Source organism: Lepidothrix coronata, unplaced genomic scaffold (assembly GCF_001604755.1).
Source record: "Lepidothrix coronata isolate B3197 unplaced genomic scaffold, Lepidothrix_coronata-1.0 Scaffold124, whole genome shotgun sequence".
NCBI classification, from domain to species: Eukaryota; Metazoa; Chordata; class Aves; order Passeriformes; family Pipridae; genus Lepidothrix; species Lepidothrix coronata.
Window position 1 is genome coordinate 237,140 of NW_016690304.1, and position 19,029 is coordinate 256,168.

The following is a 19,029-nucleotide window of genomic DNA, read 5'->3' on the forward strand; positions in this document are numbered from 1 at the left end:
TGTCCAAGGCCAGGTTGGATGGGGCTTGGAGCAACTTGGGCTAGTGGGAGGTGTCCCTGCCCGTGGCAGGGGGTGGAATGAGATGAGCTTTGAGGTCCCTTCCAACCCAAACCATTCCCTGATACTCTTGATGATTCCCCCTCCCTGCGCTCCATCGCTCAGCCCGTGGCTGGAGACAGAAAAACACTCTTGCACATGGGACAACACTCTGGCTTCTCCATGTTTTTGGCAGGGGTTCAGGGCACTGGGGAAAAATTGAGCTGCTGGGCTGGGCCAATGAGGCTCCTCTGGCTGCTCCCTCCCCGTGTGATCCCGACACGCACAGCACAGCTGGGAAGGCCCCTCAAGGACCTCGGGAATGAGACAACACAAAGGGGAACAAGGGCACATCTGAACCACAGACTGCAGCAGACCAAAGAGACTCCCAGATTAACCTTTGGAGACCAGGGCAACCAAAAAATCCAGGTGGGGCAGCCCAAGGTGAGCTCTGAGCTGGCAAGGGCCAGGTCTGGTGAGGAATTCTGTGCCAAACCAGGTGCCCACAGGTGTGTGACACCACAGCACTGCTGAGGAGAAGGTGACAGCAAACCCTGCTGCCCTGCTCCTGCAAGAGCCCAGGACACTTCAGGGGGATCCCTGTGCCTCCAAGGGTTCTTCAACACTTCCACCCCAGAGCCGAAATTCCCTCTGTCGCTTCCCTCTCCCATCACCTGCACATATTCCTCAATTAAAGGTTTTCAGATCGCCACTGATTAATTGAAGAACTACTACTCTGCATTGTGAAAACAAGCTGAAAAGAGAAATAATTCTTCCTGACCCCTCATGATCAGCTCCAGTTTAACGGGATAACACAGGCACTGAAATAATTATCTCTACAAGGATCAGGGATATGACAGGGATGAGAATTTTTCTGAAGTGAAATTGGCCAATAAAGCATCACTGCAAGAGTATTTTGTTTAAATGTCAACATTTAAAACCTTCAGACGCTCCTCAGTGACATTTAAGGATCAAATAAATTGCTGCATATGCTTCCTCTCTGACAACAGCTCCACTTCACGCCGTGACAAACACGGCTCCACGGAAGGGAAAGCAGGAGTGCACATTGGGAAAGTGGCTTTTTGTCATGGCAATTAGCCAAGAGAGCAATTAAATCACACAAGTAGTTAGTTGGTTGTTCATTCAAGGTACAGACCCGAGCTCAGGATGAGACAGAGGTGGTGCTTTCCCAGGAACTCTTCCCTCTCCTCAAGCTCCGGGTTTTGAGGAGAGAAAGGCTCAATCCCTTCAGACCTGACATCACAGACAGCAATCCAGTTTCAAATCCCAGGCTGTGGAATATCTCCCAAAAGTGAGGAATCACACTTTTCATCGGTGCTTTTGTAAGGTGTGATCTCACACTTTATGCTAAAATCTTTGTTAGGAGGCAGGTGGGGCTTTTTCCTCTTTTTTTTAAAGCACTTTAAAATGGTAAGTGGAGAATGAGCAAAGAATGCAAGAGGATGAAACAGCCAGAGCTCTTCAGCCAACATTTGGGTGTTTGGCACTTTGTGCACTTCATTAATTCATTAATTCGATTTTTAGCCTTGGTTTTGCTGCACAAGGAGGTGGTTTATGTCAGCGAATCTGCCCCAGCACCCTGGAGATCCCCCTCCAACACTGGATGTGTTTGACTTACTTATGTGGCTGATGTGCCAAAGTTTGAATCAAAGCAGATCACCTTCATTTCTGAAAGGAAATTACTTCTAAATTCAGTGCCACAGTTACTTCTTCCCAGCAAAATAAGGACCCTTTCTCCTCTTAGCTTCTGACAAAGCCAAAAGAACTGGGTATTTTCCCACTCGTGTTCCCAGGGAGTTCCTAACCATGAGGAGAAACACCAGGAAATTCATGGAGCATTTCCACATTTGGAAAAAAAAAGATAAAAACCCTGTGCATGTGATAAAATCAGTTCATTTCTACCAGTTTATGCCTCTCTTAATATTGATAATTAATCATATTTTAGATTAACTCTCCAAAATTTCACTTTAGAGCTTGATAAATACTCAAAAACGTGCCTGTTTTCACCATCAGCCAAATATCCAGCCCAGACTGAGACTCTGTGAGCTCCTTCTCTGCCAGCAGGCTGTACCCTAATGAACAAAAGGTATTTTTCTCACCCCAAACACAACTTCAAACATGATCTGCAACCATATTTTTCTTTTCCTACTTTCATTATTTACCAACATCCAAATCTCAGTTTTCAGGCCAGTTTGATCCTTTTTCCCTTAAAACCTCCACTTCTGCATTTTAAGAAAGATTAGTTCTATTACTATTTTTTTTTTACTAGACAGTAACTCTATTTCTGAACCTGGGTTCAAATCACCAAGAGGAAAGTACCTTTCAGACTATATTCCCTAATTCTGGATTATGGAAAACAAGACTCAGGTTCATGTATCCACATATTAAAGTCACTGACAATTTTACTGACGGTTCTTTTTAATTAGTCACCTTGGTATCCTCCCAAATACATAAAATTTAATTACCTGTAAGAGCACATCTTTGTAATTTTAACCTTTTCATGCTTCGCTACTTTGCAGTGACATTTCCTTTAAAAAAAACAGGCTCTTCCTATCAAGGGATTGCATGTGGGAGACAGACAATCAATCATAAGAAGGGAAAAGAGAGAGAAAATCACAGCAGCAGACTTAAAACACCTTTTATAGTTCCTCATCATGCACTAGCAGATAATCAATAGCTTATCAAAGCTGTCCATTTTGACTTTGCTGAGTTATTAATTCAAAAGCATTAATTCAAGCTACGAAACAGCCCAAGGTTGTAAATCTACTGTGAACTGTGCTTGTTTGACTTTGTCCACTACCTTGGATTTACCAGAAATCTGGTGGCCCCTGCAGGGCTGCAGTTAGAGGGGAAAGAAGGGGGAAAAAAAGCCAACGAAAAGTTTGTTTGGAAATTGTAAAAGGGGTGACTGCACCCACGAGAGGATTTTATCATTGCTTTCCACTGGCTTTCCCACTTCCAAAGCAATTCCAGGTTGCCTATCAGTTCATCTTGCATTTATGCTTAAATTTAATTAGAAAAATTGCTATCTGCCTCTTGCCTGTGCTGCAAATCACTTGGCCACAACTGTTTGCCCTTTTCAATAAAACCCACCCTGGCACTGCAGACGTGTCGTGGAAATCATCTGCAGTTCCCCTTCCCTAATCTGAGTCACCTAAATTGCTAATGAAAAATTAATACCTGACAAAATGGGTCAATTTGCTCATCTTTCAGTGGCAAAGGGACTATTCAAAGCCTCGCTCGTGAGGTTCTTTTCTAATTTACTGAACAAACAACCCGAGCATGTAGAGATACAGACAATTTTTAAAGCATTTCTATGGTTGCTTCTTGTGCTATGGCTGAGGTGATATCACTGCCCTGTCCACCAAGTAATTTTTGGCTGGGAATTACCCAGGAGTTCACATTCATCTCACAGCCCAACAGCTGACAGCACGTATTATCTTGCACCAAACATTTTAGTCTAATTAACAGCTGAGCTGGACTCTGATTATTCCAAACATAAAAAGTCACTTCTTTCTTCACCAAAATTATTTGTACAAAGAGAAACACGCAGTTCTCCTAATGATGAGAGCTCTGTTTTCTCTGGAAGCCAGACTTGAAACCTTTAATTATGCCAGGGGACATAACTGTGCTCAATCATGGTCTAATTCCAGCACGAAGTGTAAATACCATCCCCTACGAGAGCATCAGCCCCAAAAATTGGACAGCACCTATTCAGCTGAGAAAGGAATAATTAGAAACAAATTAAACCCCAAATAATTTCCTGAAGCTTGGATGCAACAGCTCGTAAGATTCTACAGGCAGAGCAAGCCAAAGGCTGGCAAACCTCTTTTACTATGTTTGAATTAAAAAAAAATCCAAATCTTAGTGCAAATAAGGCAAAGAAAATAAAGGCAGATTGAGATTCAACTGCTCCAGAAACCAACAACTTCCTAAATTAACCACGAACATTTGCAGTTTTAAATGTACCACATCTAACCAAGAAAAAGAAAAGCTTTGGCAAGGAAAACTGGCAGTCTGAGCTGAAATTTTGTTTTTCTGCAATTTGACTGTCGTTAGGGGTAAATTCACTCCCATGGGTTTGACTTTAAGCAGTCAGGCTTAAAAGTCAGCAAGGAAAACCCCACTTACTCTGTGGGATTTTACCCTTCATGCAGGTGAAAGAGGCATTTCTTATTTGTTGAAAGCTTTTATCAAAGCTGATTTAATCACACATATCCACTTCAACTCAGAGTAAAGTTTTAACAGGCCAAATTATGAAGACTGTGTGTTGCAGTGCCCCCAAAATCTTCCTTGGCAGCTGTATGGGGAGCTCAAGGTGAACTAGCAAGTGCCTCACACACCTGAGGAAGGTATTTGTTGTTAGTTTGTGTGGTAGATCCCTGGATCAAATGTCTTCTCTGGGCAGGGATTTCTCCCAGGAATAATGAAATAAATAAATAGATTAAAAAACCACCAGAGAAAACCCAGAACATGATGATGGACTTCACCCTCTGACTAATACCTGCCACTAGAACTAAGATAGGGAGATGCTGTTTCTAGAAGTTTTACACATCACTTGAGCTACTTCAAGTTTGATGTCAATGTGTCTCTGTGAGAAAACTTCCAGGAGGTTTTGTGTTTGGATGGAATTGGGATTTGTACAAGGAGCTGCAAGAGAATTCAGTTGGGAAGAATTGGTAAGTGCTTGTCATCTTCGAGGCCAGAGGAACCCAAAAACCAGCCCATCTCTGCAGTGTTAATTAGCTCTCAATAATAAGCATAGAAGTGATTTGTACAAAGCTGATTAAACCTGGATACTTAGGAAGTGTCCTGCGTTCCCAACACCAGCCTCATCCAGCAGGATTACAACACCACCTCCAAGAAATGCAGTTTTCTCCTCCTGAATCCAAACTGATGGAGCCAGAGAGGTCCTTCTCTCTAATAAAAACCTGAGGGCTTCTAGGGACACTTTTTGCTCTTCAGTGTCTTTTTTCACCCCCCTCAACTGCACTGTCCTTCGAGAACTTTTTAAGCTCTTTTTGGTTTAAGCCTTTCATCTCTCAGGGCCCTGCTCAGACCCTTCTCCGTGAGGGCAGCTGAGCCCACAGACCTGGGAAGGTCCCTGCTGACACAGCTCCTGAGGATTCTGAGGATAATTAGTACAAAAGCAAATGTTTTCCACGTAGAAGGATCCATCAGCAGTGCAGGAACAAGCAACAACTCCCAGTGCTGAGCTGTTGAGAGGCTGAGTCCTGCCTGAGGACAAAGCCAGGCTCAAAGGTGTCCTGGAGTATAAGAGTGGGAATTACCCCCTGGAACATGATAGTGGAGCACAGCCTCACAAAACCAGGCCAGCAATCAATTAATCAAACCTCATCTATATTTTGCTGCTAACTGGCTTTTCTTCTTTGCATGATGATGGAAGATACCAAGTACAGAAAGGGAGGAAACCTTCCCAAAGCACGTGTGACAGGAACAGACTGAAGGGGAAGGAGGGAGGAGAAATTATCTTTTCAAGGCTGTGAGATATTCATGAGGTTCTACCTTGTAACTCCACTTGATGGCTTCCATGTCCCCATAATAAATGCTAATTCATTCAAGTCTTCCTGATACAAAAGGAGGAAAAAATTAATTCCCAAGTATAATTTAAATATAAAACTATGCCACAACAATAACAACAACAAAAAACCCCAATCAACAAACAACACAGCTTTTCTTGGAAACTTTCTTGCAATCCTCTAGAGGAAATGACACATATGCAAAGCCTCTGACTTTATGAGGCAGAACTTCAAACAGTGCTGTCTTAGAATGGGCTTTGGTATCTTTTTTAGCAGGGTAATTTTGGCAATGATTATTAGAGGACTCAGAAGTCAGGAGATTTATTTCCTTTCCTGGTTTGGGAATTTGTAAAGTAGTTTTTCCTCCATCCCTGGTTTCTTCCAGCTCAGCCCAAGACCATAAACAAAGCAGACACTGTATGGATTCTTCCTTGCCAATGGATCCAACTGCTCTGGGTCCAAGGGAAAGCAGCTTGGAATGGAAAGACCTCAGTAAATTCATGGATAGATGCCAACTGCAGAGAAGGAATTGTGCAAGACTGAGCCAAAATATGACTCTTCCCACCTACACTAAATGCTTTCCTTCAGGGGTCAGCTGAGTAGACATCTTGCCCTGCAAAGCAGGACTTCTCTTTCAAGCTATTGCTTCTGAATAATTCATACTTCAACTTTGCTCTAGATTCATTAATATTCCTTCTCATGTTCATTTCAAAATTAAAAAGCAAATTAAAAAAGAAAAAAAAAAAACAAAAAAATGATGTTAAACTAAAAACAGTCCTTTAGCCTATGGAATAGGGTAATGGTAGCTATGTAGTAGCTTAATAGTAGGTTAATAAAGAATAAATATAAAACATAAAAAGATAAACTAAAGGATAAATGTAATACAGGTGTTTCCTAGTTGAATCTTTTTAGGTACCATCTGTATCTTCTAAAGGAATTATCACTTAAAAGTCAAGTAGATGTTTGAGGCACCAAGGTATAAGTTCTTCCACTTTGGTTTATCAAAATTTCTGCACGTAGATAAACAGCAGAAAGTTCAGAGTTTATCACCAGAACCAGGTTCTCGTTTCAGAGATCACATTTCTCATGGTGCAGTTCGATGCAAAAAAAAAGCCAGAAAGCAAACAAAAGAAGCTGAACAGAACCTGAACTGACTGCAGCTTAGGGAGGTAAATGAAAATATTTTGTAACTCAGCACCTACATCACAGGGCAGATTTTTCCAAGCTCTGGCAGACACTGTGTCTTCCAGTGGAGCACACGTGCCTGAGCAAGGACAGAGCTGCATTGCCCTCATCTGAGAGCACGGTGTCCCCAGAACTGTGTGGTCTGCATTACAACCAGATAAAAAAAGAGAAGGGAATGGCCAAACACCAGTTAGTAATGATTCCTGCCTCACCTGCCCCTGTACTGGGAACCAGAGCAGATCTGTGCAGGCAAGATGGGGTCATCCTGGTCATCCTCCATAATCTGGGTGCTCTGGAACCCCTGTGAGGCCACTAAGCCCAAACCAAGTTAACGCAGAATTTAAAGAAGTAAAATCAATTTAAAGTAAAATGCAGTTATAAAGACTAATCAAGTGCCAAGGTGTGTGTGAAGGATGTGTAAACCAATGCACCAAGATTAAATATGGATCATCTCTCCCCTTCCCTTGACCCAGCTCAGGTACAACTGCAGCAGGACCCCTGGGGCCAGACAAAGCAAGACACCAAAATGTGTGGGAGGGGAAAAGACTACGAGGCACAGGACAGCAAGACAGACAAGGCAGGGAACAGCAGGAACCTCCACACTTACAGCCTCAACCTCCCCTGTCTCCTGGCTGGAGGAAGCAGGACAGAGAGTGTGTCCTGCAACGAGCCAAGTCATGACCTGAATGTCCATGTTTAACATTATTTCAATGTCATCTTAATGTCCAAGTTAACCAGGTGGGGTAATACCTCGTGATTCAACTGGTTCTTCCTTTTTCTATTCTTAAACATATGAATCAAAGGTCATATATCAATTGAGAAATTCCTCTTTCTGTTGCCCCCCCAACAGAGATGCACATCTCCATCATACCTGGAGGGAAAGGGTGCAGCACCATTTTGCACCAAGAAATGATCAAGTTCTCACCTCATTTGGTGATTCACTGTGCACACTGAGCATGAAATGAGCCTTACACTCACCTTTATCCCTATTTATGGATATACCAACATACACACTTAGTAAAAGCACCTAGATGAGATAAACCCCCACTGCTCTTCAGTGCCTCTTGATCAAAACCTGACCACAAAACCAAAAAATCTTCCCAGGGACGAGTGACTAATGCTTCCTCTTCCAAAAAAAAAATTATTTCTCCTAAGGTTTATAACAACCCTGCATGGAATAACATGTCAAGTCCCTTCCCAGAAGTGCTTCTTTGGGATATTCTGAGAGTGAAACACAGACAGATCAGGAAAAGCAATTCCACAATTTACCAAATTTCAGTGAGACTCAGCCTATGCAGTGAGGGAGTAGTTTGCCACTGGATCAAAGCTGGGATTTCACCACGTGGATCTTACCCTGGTTTTCTTTTGCTTAACACACAAAAGGCAGCCTAAAGCACACAGGACCTTCCTATTACAGTTCTTAATTGTGTCCACAGAAACAGAGGGCAGTTGCTTGCAAAACAAACACATCAAACTTGCCAAAACTCCAGAGGACTTACAGGATCAGTGAGTTCGGGCAGGCTGGCTTGGTAGGTGAGGGGTCTGCAGTCACGGGTGTTGTTCACCAGGACACAGGGGAGAAACATTGGTCCCAAATCGTCCCCATCCAGCACATCCACTGTCAGGGTGGTTGTACTTGTCCTTCTCTCATTCAGATTTTGGGCTCGGTCCTGTGGAGCAAATGGGGAGACTTTCTGAAGTCAGCACCTACTAAAAAGTTTGAAGCAAAGCTAAGGACAAAACACAGTTATCCACATTCCTGCTAATTACAGGAACTTCAGCCTCAGAGGCTCGGGAATACAACTAGGAGGGAAAAGTTAAGAAATACTGCAAGACATCTGGCATTCAGAAATAACAGAGGTTTGGAAATCTGGAGTACGACATCCATAAAAATCCAGTAAATTTGTAGAAGATAAAAAGCCCCTCGTGCCTTATTGATAATGTGAAATTATGGGGTTTTACCCAGCAGGCAGCTGAACCCCACAGCACCAGGGGGATGGGGGAGATGAGCAGTAAACAAGGTAAAACTCAGGGGCTGAGGTTGAAGACAATTTAATGGGACAGAAAAGGAAGGGGAAATAATAATAGTAATGGTGATAAAAGAACACACAATTGATGCACAACCCAACTGCTCACCACCCAGTGACAGATGCTCGGCTGCCACCTCCCAGCCAAATGCCCCCCCTTTTATTGTTCAGCAGGATGTCACGTGGTCTGGAATATCCCTTGGGCCAGTTTGGATCAGCTGTCCCAACTGCCCCCTCCCAGCTTCTTGTGCCCCCAGCTTCTTTGTTGAGAACTCCTTGGCTTGAGTGAGCACCTCCTGACCCATCCCCGTGTCCCCAACACTGCTCTCATCCTAAATTCACACCATAGTCCTGGAGTAGGAAGAGAATTCACTCTGTCTCAGCTGAAAGCAGGACAATATCCATCCTTTTTCTATACTGTCTACGTCATGCCCAGGTCCCACACTTCCTAATACATCCCAATGAATCCCCACCGCCTTTGCTGCCTTGTTTATACACACAGATATCATTCCTCACCCTCAGAGCATCCCACTGCAATGTCCCTTGGTTTCACTAGCCCTTGACTCCAGCACTGAGTTTGTTTAGTCCATGATTTTGGGGGTCATCAGTCATGGACTGTAATGCTCAATCCACCTCAATTTAAGAAAGATTTAGCACCTCTCTTCCTCTCCCCTCCCCCCCAAAAAAACAGCCAGAGGACAGCTATGGGATTGACCCAAGATCTCCAAACTGTAAAAACTGTGGAAAGCTGATTTGCCCACAGAACGAGTTATACTGCTCATGATTTAAAAGGTTCAAGAACACTTCTGTCCACAATAAAGCAGCTCCAATGCTGCATCCCCCCAAAAAATCTCCACACTGCATGGCAGGTTCTCATCTCTGTTAGCATGGTTTGGCTTATTTTTATTTTTTTTTATTCTTTAGGTACACAAGACACTACTGACTATTGCAACTTCTCTACTGTCTCCTTTCTTTTCTTTCTAGATGACACGGAATAAAGCCTGAAAGTTCCTGAATTGTGGGAACCACCCACATTAATTTTACACACTGAACGATGTGCACAGTAGTAAGAGCACCTCTTCTTTCTTCTTTTGTTATCACAGAGAGAGGACAGCATGACTAGCCATTATTTGTTTATTTTAATCAGTCAAAAGTATTTGCATTTTCATGGAGGGACTGTTGCATCAACTTTTCTTTACAGACTTAAGGAAATATGGGCCAATAGCTGAGTCTTGCCTCCTATTCTAATATAACATTAACAGAAAAGAAAAAAAAAAAGGAATTTTTAATTACTTTTTTCTGTATTTATGCCATTTAATATGGCATAAATAATTAATAATTCATATCTGAATAAAAGGAATAGGTCATTGCTCTAAATCAGATGGGATACATATTTTGGAACTTCTTGGAACAGCTTCACATTTATAGTAAATACGGGAATTTCTGCATTCAGTTTTCTTCAAGGTCAGTGATAAAAAACAATTCCAGCCACAAGGAGCAGCCTTCCTCAGCTAAACCTTCCTTATATTCCCCCAGTATATGCCTTTGAGTGATACTGGATCAAAGCAGCTACAGAGGAATTAATTCCATGCAGTATCTTCGAGATGCAAGAACAACAAACTGCTGATACTGTGACCAGTGGAGCAGAAGTGTGATTGCACACCACAGACAAGAGAGGGAATGAAATGCATCCTGTGGTGTTTTATAATCCCAGAATGGTTTGGGTTGGAAGGGGCCTTAAAGCTCAGCCATCCCCACCCCCTGCCATGGGCAGGGACACCTCCCACTAGCCCAGGTTGCTCCAAGCCCTGTCCAACCTGGCCTTGGACACTTCCAGGGATCCAGGGGCAGCCACAGCTTCTCTGGGCAACCTGTGCCAGGGCCTCCCCACCCTCACAGGGAGGAATTCCCTCCTAATATTCCATCTAACCCTGCCCTCTGTCAGCTTGAAGCCATTCCCCCTTGTCCTGCCACTCCAGGCCCTTGGAAATAGTCTCTCTCCATCTTTCTTGTTGGCCCCTTCAGGCCCTGGAAGGCCACAACTGGGTCACCCCAAAGCTTCTCCTCTCCAGGCTGAACAATCCCAACTCTCCCAGCCTTTCCTCCCAGCAGAGCTGCTCCAGCCCTCTGATCCTCTTGGGGCCTCCTCTGGACTGGCTCCAGCAGCTCCATGTCCTTGCTGGGCTGCTCCCCAGGGCTGGAGGCAGCTCTGCAGGGGGGTCTCCCCTGAGCAGGGCAGAAGCTCAGGAAGCACTGAGCCAGCCCCACAGCCTGTCTTCTGTTGGCAGAATGCTGAACATGCCACAAAATATGTAAGAAAACAGACTGTGAAATGTATCTGTGCTTCTGTATCGGGGAGATGACAGAACCCCAAACGTGAGGATTCGGGAGTGAGATATCTCCAGCTGCCTCATTTCCCTCGAACGAGGTCGTATCACAACAGGGTAAACAACAAAGGAGAAGTTTTCATTTACAGCTGTTATCAGAAGGACAACAAGGGAAAAAAGCTTCCACAGCCCTCAAGGGCACCAAAAAACTTCTCTGATGACAGATATCTGAGATATAGTTTAAACATCACTTTCCTTCTCCGCGTATTATCCACTGCCAGCCACTCTGGAAAAACCTCTCTGCACACTTGTGATATGACTTGAAGGAAAAATCACCTCTTTAGAGCAAAATGCATTTCAAACCTGAAGGATACAAGGAAATTGTATCCATTATACTCCTTTAAGCTCAAATTAGCATTGCCAGATTTGTTAGAAAATGAACACTTAGTGCCACCAGACTGCACTTTTCTGCATGGGCTGCACTGCAAATTTGCAACTTGCTCCTTGTGCCAAAAGGCTGGCTTGTCACACACACTGAGCAGGCTTTTTTAACCAGTAATAATATGTCTGAGCTTTCAGCAGCCCAGATAAATCTTAAATTAGATCTTCAGGAGAAGAGGATTTATCAGACCTGATATTTCAGCAAGGCTTTGCCTTTGCTTGGAAAGGAAACTAAAAACCCACCTAAATCAGTGGCAGAAATGGCCTTTAAGAGATTTATACTCACATTTGCTTGAACAATGACAAAATAACGAGTCTTTTCTTCATAATTTAGTCTTTCCCGTAGAACTACTGCTCCGGACAAAGTGAGAGGAATGTCAAAGGTCCTGTTGGAAGCCTGCAAAAGAGAAAACAATCTGATAAAGCTGGACATGCTTCACACTTGAAATGGGTTTCAGATGGGCTGCAATGGGATGATCCATTGGCTGCCATTCCAAGACTGCATCTGCTCTTCAGATCAGAGATTTCAAAGTTTTCTAAGTTTTCTCCCCACCAATTTATTCCATAAGAACCCCACAAGAAATAATCTGTACATAACAGAATTCTCTTGGATTCTTTACGTATCCATTGCTACTTCCAACCACAAACTATCCTGCTTCTTTCCCATTTACCAGCCTGAATTTGCAGTGGTGTGTTCGGAAGAAATTATCAAGTATTGGAGATTGAGAAATCCACATTATTGTACTTATCTGCTCTTTATTCTGGCTTTCATGAGGGCAATGAAGTGGGAAACACACAGAGAGCACCAGGCACACACTCAGATGCCAGTTCATGCATATGTTCATACACCAGTAAATTCAGATTTCAGGGTAGATCAGGGTGCCAAACCAGGTGAAATTCAATTTGTCCTGTGGATTTGCTTACACAGACTCAGGTTACAAAGCTGGGGCACCAGTAGCAGCAGGGCACTGCAGGATACACAGGTTTCTGACCTGAAATCCAGTTCCAATTCTATCAAATTAATCACATCAAAAAATCCTTCTGTGTGCCCATTTACCATTAGAACACAGGCAACATTTAGGTATGTTGAACAGGCAGTAGCAATGCAATATTCCCAGTTCTCTGCACAGAAAGCAGGCAGAGGGACACAGTACCATTCTTTCCTTAGATCACACAAACAGGGCCTTTCAGAGTCCAAACAATTGCTAAAATTGCAGTTTGTCTTTCAGCAGATAAACGGGATTGCTGGTTAAATCCACCATGCTGCAGGTGTCTGTGGTGTGCAGGAAAACAGGATTGGGAAGTACCTCCCAGACTCTGCTAAATAACTGTTTGCTTATATCCGAGTTTGGGACTCATCTTGTGGAATAAAACATACACAGTTTCTACTGGGGGGAAAGAAATCAGTGATGTCATTTATACTGAGGCAAAGTAGAAACCATAGAATCATGGAATGGTTTGGGTTGGAAGGATCTGAAAGCTCACCTTGTTCCACCCCCTGCCATGGGCAGGGACACCTTCCACTAGCCTAGGTTGCTTGAAGCCTTGGACACTTTCAGGGATGGGGCAGCCAGATTCTTATTCTTACCCAACATTTGACCTCTTCCCAAACTGCCTGTACCTGGGGTCTCCTTTTACTCCAACTCAGCACTGAAATGCAATCGTTCAGGGGTGATTTAAAGCTGAGCTTCCAGCTGTAAGTTTGAAGGTACCACATCAGCTCAACCCCAATCCCTCTGCAAACACCATTTATTTCTTCTTCAACCCAAACTTTAATGAAGCTCCAAGAAAACTAAAAGCTGGACTGTGTGCAGGGAAGGGAACGGAGCTGGGGAAGGGGCTGGAGCAGCAGGAGGGGCTGAGGGAGCTGGGGGGGCTCAGCCTGGATAAAAGGAGGCTCAGGGGGGACCTTCTGGCTCTGCAAGTCCCTGACAGGAGGGGGGAGCTGGGGGGAGTCGGGCTCTGCTCCCAGGGAACAAGGGACAGGAGGAGAGGGAACGGCCTCCAGCTGTGCCAGGGGAGGTTTAGATGGGATATGAGGGATAATTCCTTCACTGAAAGGATGGGCAGGTACTGGAAGCTGAGGCTGAACCAGGCTGCCCAGGGGAGTGGTGGAGTCCCCAGCCCTGGAGGGCCTCACAGGATGTGTGGATGTGGCACTTGGGGACATGGGTTAGTGGTGACTTTGGCAGTGCTGAGGGAATGCTGGACTTGGGTGATCTTGGAAATCTTTTCCCACCAAAACAATTCAGTTGGATTTCCCTCTAATACAGAAATGAGCAGTCTGGAAGTCAGGAATATCAAGACATTCCTTTGTCAACTGCTCTCTCCAAGAGAATAAACCCGGTTCTCCTCTCATTTCAAAACAGAGACAACAAAATGCTTCTGCACAAGAGTCTCCATAACTTAAAACCCTTGTTGGCCCATAGTTTTGACCACGGGCCAGCAAATTATAAAATGGGTTAAGCCACCAGGAAAACACAAATCAAATTACTCCCCAGAGAGTAATGCGACAGCATTATGCACATTCCCTAATTCCAGATTATCTCAAAACATTTAGAATCCTCAGCAAACACAATACAACAGATCTCCATAAAATCAGCAAGCAGGGAGGGAGTCCAGAACTAGCTTTCATGATACATTTGTAATAATAACCCTCAGGTATAAATAGAGCCCTCACTTTGCATCAGGAGACAGAATGTTTTTGGCAAGTGAAGTGACTTAATCCTTAGCTTGTAACAGCCAGGAGAAGTTTTATGGCATTCCTTTACATGACAGCTAGAGCCCAGCCCTCCAGTAAGTATGTCTGGCATTGATTTTTCTCCCTGGCTTTTATATATCTTCCCAATTAAACACAAAAATAATAAAGGTAAATTGAATTTCCAGAATAACACCTCTTGTTTTTATAGGTTGGGCTTTTTTTTCCAAATGCCTGCATTAGTCTCCAATGAAAGTTATGGTGGTAGTGCTGGGTTGATGGTCCACAGAATTTCACAGAATATTTTAAGTTGGAAGAGACCCAGAGGGATCACTGAGTCCAATGGACTTGATGATCTTAAAGGCCTTTTCCTCCCCTAACAAGTCCATGATTATGAGTTACAATCAGCCTGCTTTTCTAAGGCAGGGAATGGTCTCACTGGTGTCAAACAACACCGTGGGCAAATTCATCCCACAACAAGCAGCAGCAAATAGAGATGTTTTGCACTAAGCTGCATTCTGGAGCCTGATTTTTCCCAGTTTAAGGAAGAAAAATCCACTTTCAGCATGTATTGCACAGGAACTTTCTGGCAAGTTGACAGCAGAGACGAAGCAGCTCAGTACGATGATAAGTCATGTCTGTCTTGCACACGCTCCAAATGCAATGTTGTGCACATATCAACAGATGAAAGCAGCAGATTTATTTAATCTGGGATACAAAATAGTACAGCAAAGATGCAATAAAGCATCTTTATTTCAAGGAGATGCTTTCAGAATGATTTCCCAGGATGCCTTTGTTCAATGCAGTGCTAGGACTTAATAGTAACTTAAATACAAAGCAGTTCTTCTACTTCACTGTGGCTCAATACATCTTAATAGAAATACTTTTTAAAAACTGTTTTAATTGTTTTTAATACACAAACATAGTCAATGCATGCTAAAATGTTTCATTATTTTAAAACACTTTCAATTTTCAAAGTTATCTGGAAGAGGCATTTCATGGAAGAAGTGTTTTCTCAGTGCAAACATCTTCATCACAGTCTTTACTGAAAGAGATTATTTGAGCTGGTTTTCTTTGGTATTGTAAGTTAAGGGTAATACAGAAGAGTGGAGAAGAACTCAAAGCTTGTTTGGGGATTTTCTTTGCAAATTTGAAACTACCTGTGCATTCCTTTCAATCCTCCCTGTCTTCTATTTACTTTTCAAATATTTGTAGTAGTGGAACAGCATTTATGGATTGGTTTTTTAGTCATGTCAACACTTCTGTCATGCAAGCAGTTAAAAGATGATGTTGACAGAACATTTTAGTGCTCACTATTTCCACAGAAAACCCTTCCCTTTGTTTATAAAAGCTTAGGGAATAAATACTTCAGTCATACATAACACCAATACAAAGAACAGCTTACAGGGTGACATGAAGGACATCATGTACTACAAATTTTATTCTTTTAAGTAGAATCATAAAACGGTTTGGGTTGGAAGAGACCTTAAAGGCCAGCTAGTCCAACCCTCCTGCCATGAACAGGGCCACCAACCAGACCAGGTTGTCTCACTGCAGGAAGTGTCAGAACTTGAGAGACTGCTCAAGTCTGTGCAATCAATTGAATCTCTGAAAATGACTGCAAACTTTTAAACCCCAAAAGAATTCCAAATATACACAACATATAAAGCCAGAAAATTCCCCATCTCCCAAAAACCTAACATCCCAATTCGACCTTTGGACAAAAGACACTGCCTCTTTCCCAGTTCTTCCCAGACAAGATTATGGCTTAAGATGCTGCAAAGCTTTCCAAGGAACCACCTTTGTCCTCCAAGCATGCAGATATAATAAGTAAATATTGCACCTCAGCATGTCAGAATGCAAAGATCAACAACCACCCCAGTAAAAAATAAAAAAGAAGGGTCTCCCATCATTAGTTCTCAGTGAATTATTCCCTGATACTGTCACTGTTCCACACAGTTCTACCTCCCACAAAGTATAAGCAACAAGTGCAATTGTAGATATTTCAATTTGTGTTGAATTCAGTGGGAACAGGACTGAAGCCTTTCTGGGTGCACAGCTTTGATGGTGCCAGCTGAATCCCAAGCTGTGTGCCTGCGTTTCTAACCCAGCTGGAAACCAGACTGCTGTTTTCCCACAAAACCATTTCTGCTCCAATTCCCCTTCAGGAAAAGCAGGGAATTTCAGTGAGAGGTTACCAAATCTATGCACCCTATTTCACCCCCACATACACACTTGAACATCTGTGCCCTGGCTGAAAAACCAGGTTAGGCTGCTGAACAAACTCCCCCACCAGCTGATTCACCACAACTGAGCTCACAGCCCAGGGTTTGCAAAGCAGCATTGCTAAAATTACTTCCAATTTGCTACAAAGATGCATTTGGACACTTCACAGAAATCACTCACATTCAAGACCTTGTTCTAATGGAGAAATTCCCCCATCTAACCCTAAAGAGAATTTATTTTAGTACCTTTAAACTGTTTGCTCTAAAATCATGTGTTTGCAACGGTAAGGATCACTAGAGTTTCATTTTAATAATATATAACCCTTTTTAAAAAACCACAACAAACAGTGATCTTTAAATATAAATGACTTTGTGAGGAAAGTCAGAAGGTCTCTTTTGAGAGTAATTTAGCCATGCCTATGAATACCTTAGCTGTGAATCTATCAGGTGTAGATGTGGAGGAGTGAATCCAGCTACGTGAAAATGCCTCCAAAGCCAAGGTGAAGTGTGTGAACAACACTGGAGCAGGCAGGGGGTTATTAATCACAGAATCCCAGAATGGTTTGGGTTGGAATGGACCTGTAAGAACACCCTGTTCCACCCCCTGCCATGGGCAGGGACACCTTCCACTAGCCCAGGTTGCTCCAAGCCCCATCCAGCCTGGTCTTGGACACTTCCAGGGATCCAGGGGCAGCCACAGTTTCTTTATTTATATATATATATATCTATAAATATACACACAGCTGGAGAAAAAAGCCCTCAATGGATTTACCTTGTCATTAGGATTGTACTGGATGACATATTCGATCTGGCCATTGGGACCATCATCAATGTCAGTAGCACCATTGTTTCCAGAAAATCCTGTGAAGATGGTGGTTCCAACTGGAGTTAACTGCAACAACAGTGACACACAGACACCCTTTAGAACCTTAAGGTATACAACAAACAATTAAACAACTCTTTGAAGTCTTTTTTATTACTATTTTATTTCCCCCCCTAGCTCTGGGCTATAACACACCAAGACAGAACCTCGTTTATTTAGGAAAAAAAAAAAAAAGAAAAGACGGTGAGAAAAAAAAAATCTTAAAACTGAAAGAACTCATAAATATAGATTAAAACCAGTAAAAGTTGCTTTTTCAGACTCAGGAAGGAAAACAAAGCTGAGCTGCAAATGTAAACAGAACTTATTTGACAGTGTCTTCATGGCAACATGAACAGTGCCAGCTTAATATTGTTACATGCAAACACAGACACCCAGAGAGCTTTATGGCTTTAAACACAAGAATGATGCTGTTGCTCCAATATTGTGTTGGCAGCAACTGAATACCCATTAAATTATATTCTGAAAAAGAATCAATTTATAATTATCCTCGCACAGATAAATAGCATGAAATCAAGACCCATTGAGACCAAGGACAGAAGATTTCTTTGGAGTCATCGTTTCTGAATTTTAATATTCAGGAAACTTTGTGAGTAATCAACCTGAAAGAGAAAAACAAATGAACAAACAGTTCTGGATCCAACACAGCCCTTGCTTCCCGCTGCTCTCATCACCCCCAAATTTGTGGCCCTTAAATTCAGAGTCCCACTGGCTCCTCTTCTTTTTCCCTAATTTTATATGAAGTTTTTGCTCATATTTAAACCCAGACTGACTAAAAAGGATTGAAATGCCGTAAAAAGAGAAGGTGGCAAAGGACAGTCAGTCAAATGTTTGCCGCAGATCTGGATGTTATTTCACATTCATATTTTGTGGTTCACACCACAAAGCAAATAATTAACTCTCCATTTCCTCTTACAGTCATAGTTCCTGTTTTATTTATAAAGCTGCTAATTAGGTGTGCAATGGTTGACAGAGTTCCCTGAGAAACGTTTTCAGGGCCGAGAATACTGAATCTTTGAAATAAAAAACATCAAGTCAAAGCCTTTTTGCTGTGAAACAGGTAGGGTTTAATTTACAATACTCACACTATCCACACTTAGGCCACAATAACTATGTATGTTTATGTTTTGCTGCAACCTTGACTTACTTGCTCCTGGGACAGGTAGTAGAAGTGTCATATGTGGGTGTAGGAAGTTGATTGTACCCTCATACCTACTAAAGGGTTAGGATTAGGATGTGCAGGGGGGAAAGGGCTTTCTCATGTTTTTGGAAGGGGATAGAAAACCAAAGCAAACCCAAAAACCAGCTTGGAAAATTTCCAGGATGGTTTGCAGGGGTTTTTTTCCCCACCCAGGCCCCCTCTCACCACTTTTTCAGCATCCACGCTTCAAAACTTATTTCATGCTTCAAAACCCACTTCCAATCATTTGGGAGAGGCCTCTCCCGTTCAAAGCCACACAATATTTTTACACTGAGATCTCAGCATTACAATGTTCTCCCATTAGCCAGCAACATCACTTCTTCCTGTTGCATTGGCCACTTGCCAGCCATGACAATTTGACCCCTCACAATTTGTGAGGGATTTCTGACAGACTGCTGGTAGTTTATTATTGGAACAACAAGGAGGAACACTCAGGTCACCAAATAAA

General features: G+C 42.8%; 1 protein-coding gene across 13 annotated transcripts in view; it reads right to left on the bottom strand.

The window, feature by feature from the left end:
* PCDH15 (protocadherin related 15) overlaps positions 1 to 19,029 on the bottom strand; it is a 688,108-nt gene that overhangs the window by 181,417 nt on the left and 487,662 nt on the right. For all 13 annotated transcript variants that reach the window (XR_001876630.1, XM_017826140.1, XM_017826139.1 and 10 more), the window contains 3 exons: positions 17,273 to 17,392; positions 11,864 to 11,974; positions 8,282 to 8,452 (listed from right to left, as the gene is read on the bottom strand). Coding sequence is in view for 12 of the 13 variants with exons in the window: in XM_017826140.1 (XP_017681629.1) it covers positions 8,282 to 8,452; positions 11,864 to 11,974; positions 17,273 to 17,392 (402 nt within the window). In the remaining variant the exon portion in view is untranslated. The remainder of the gene's footprint in view (positions 1 to 8,281; positions 8,453 to 11,863; positions 11,975 to 17,272; positions 17,393 to 19,029) is intronic.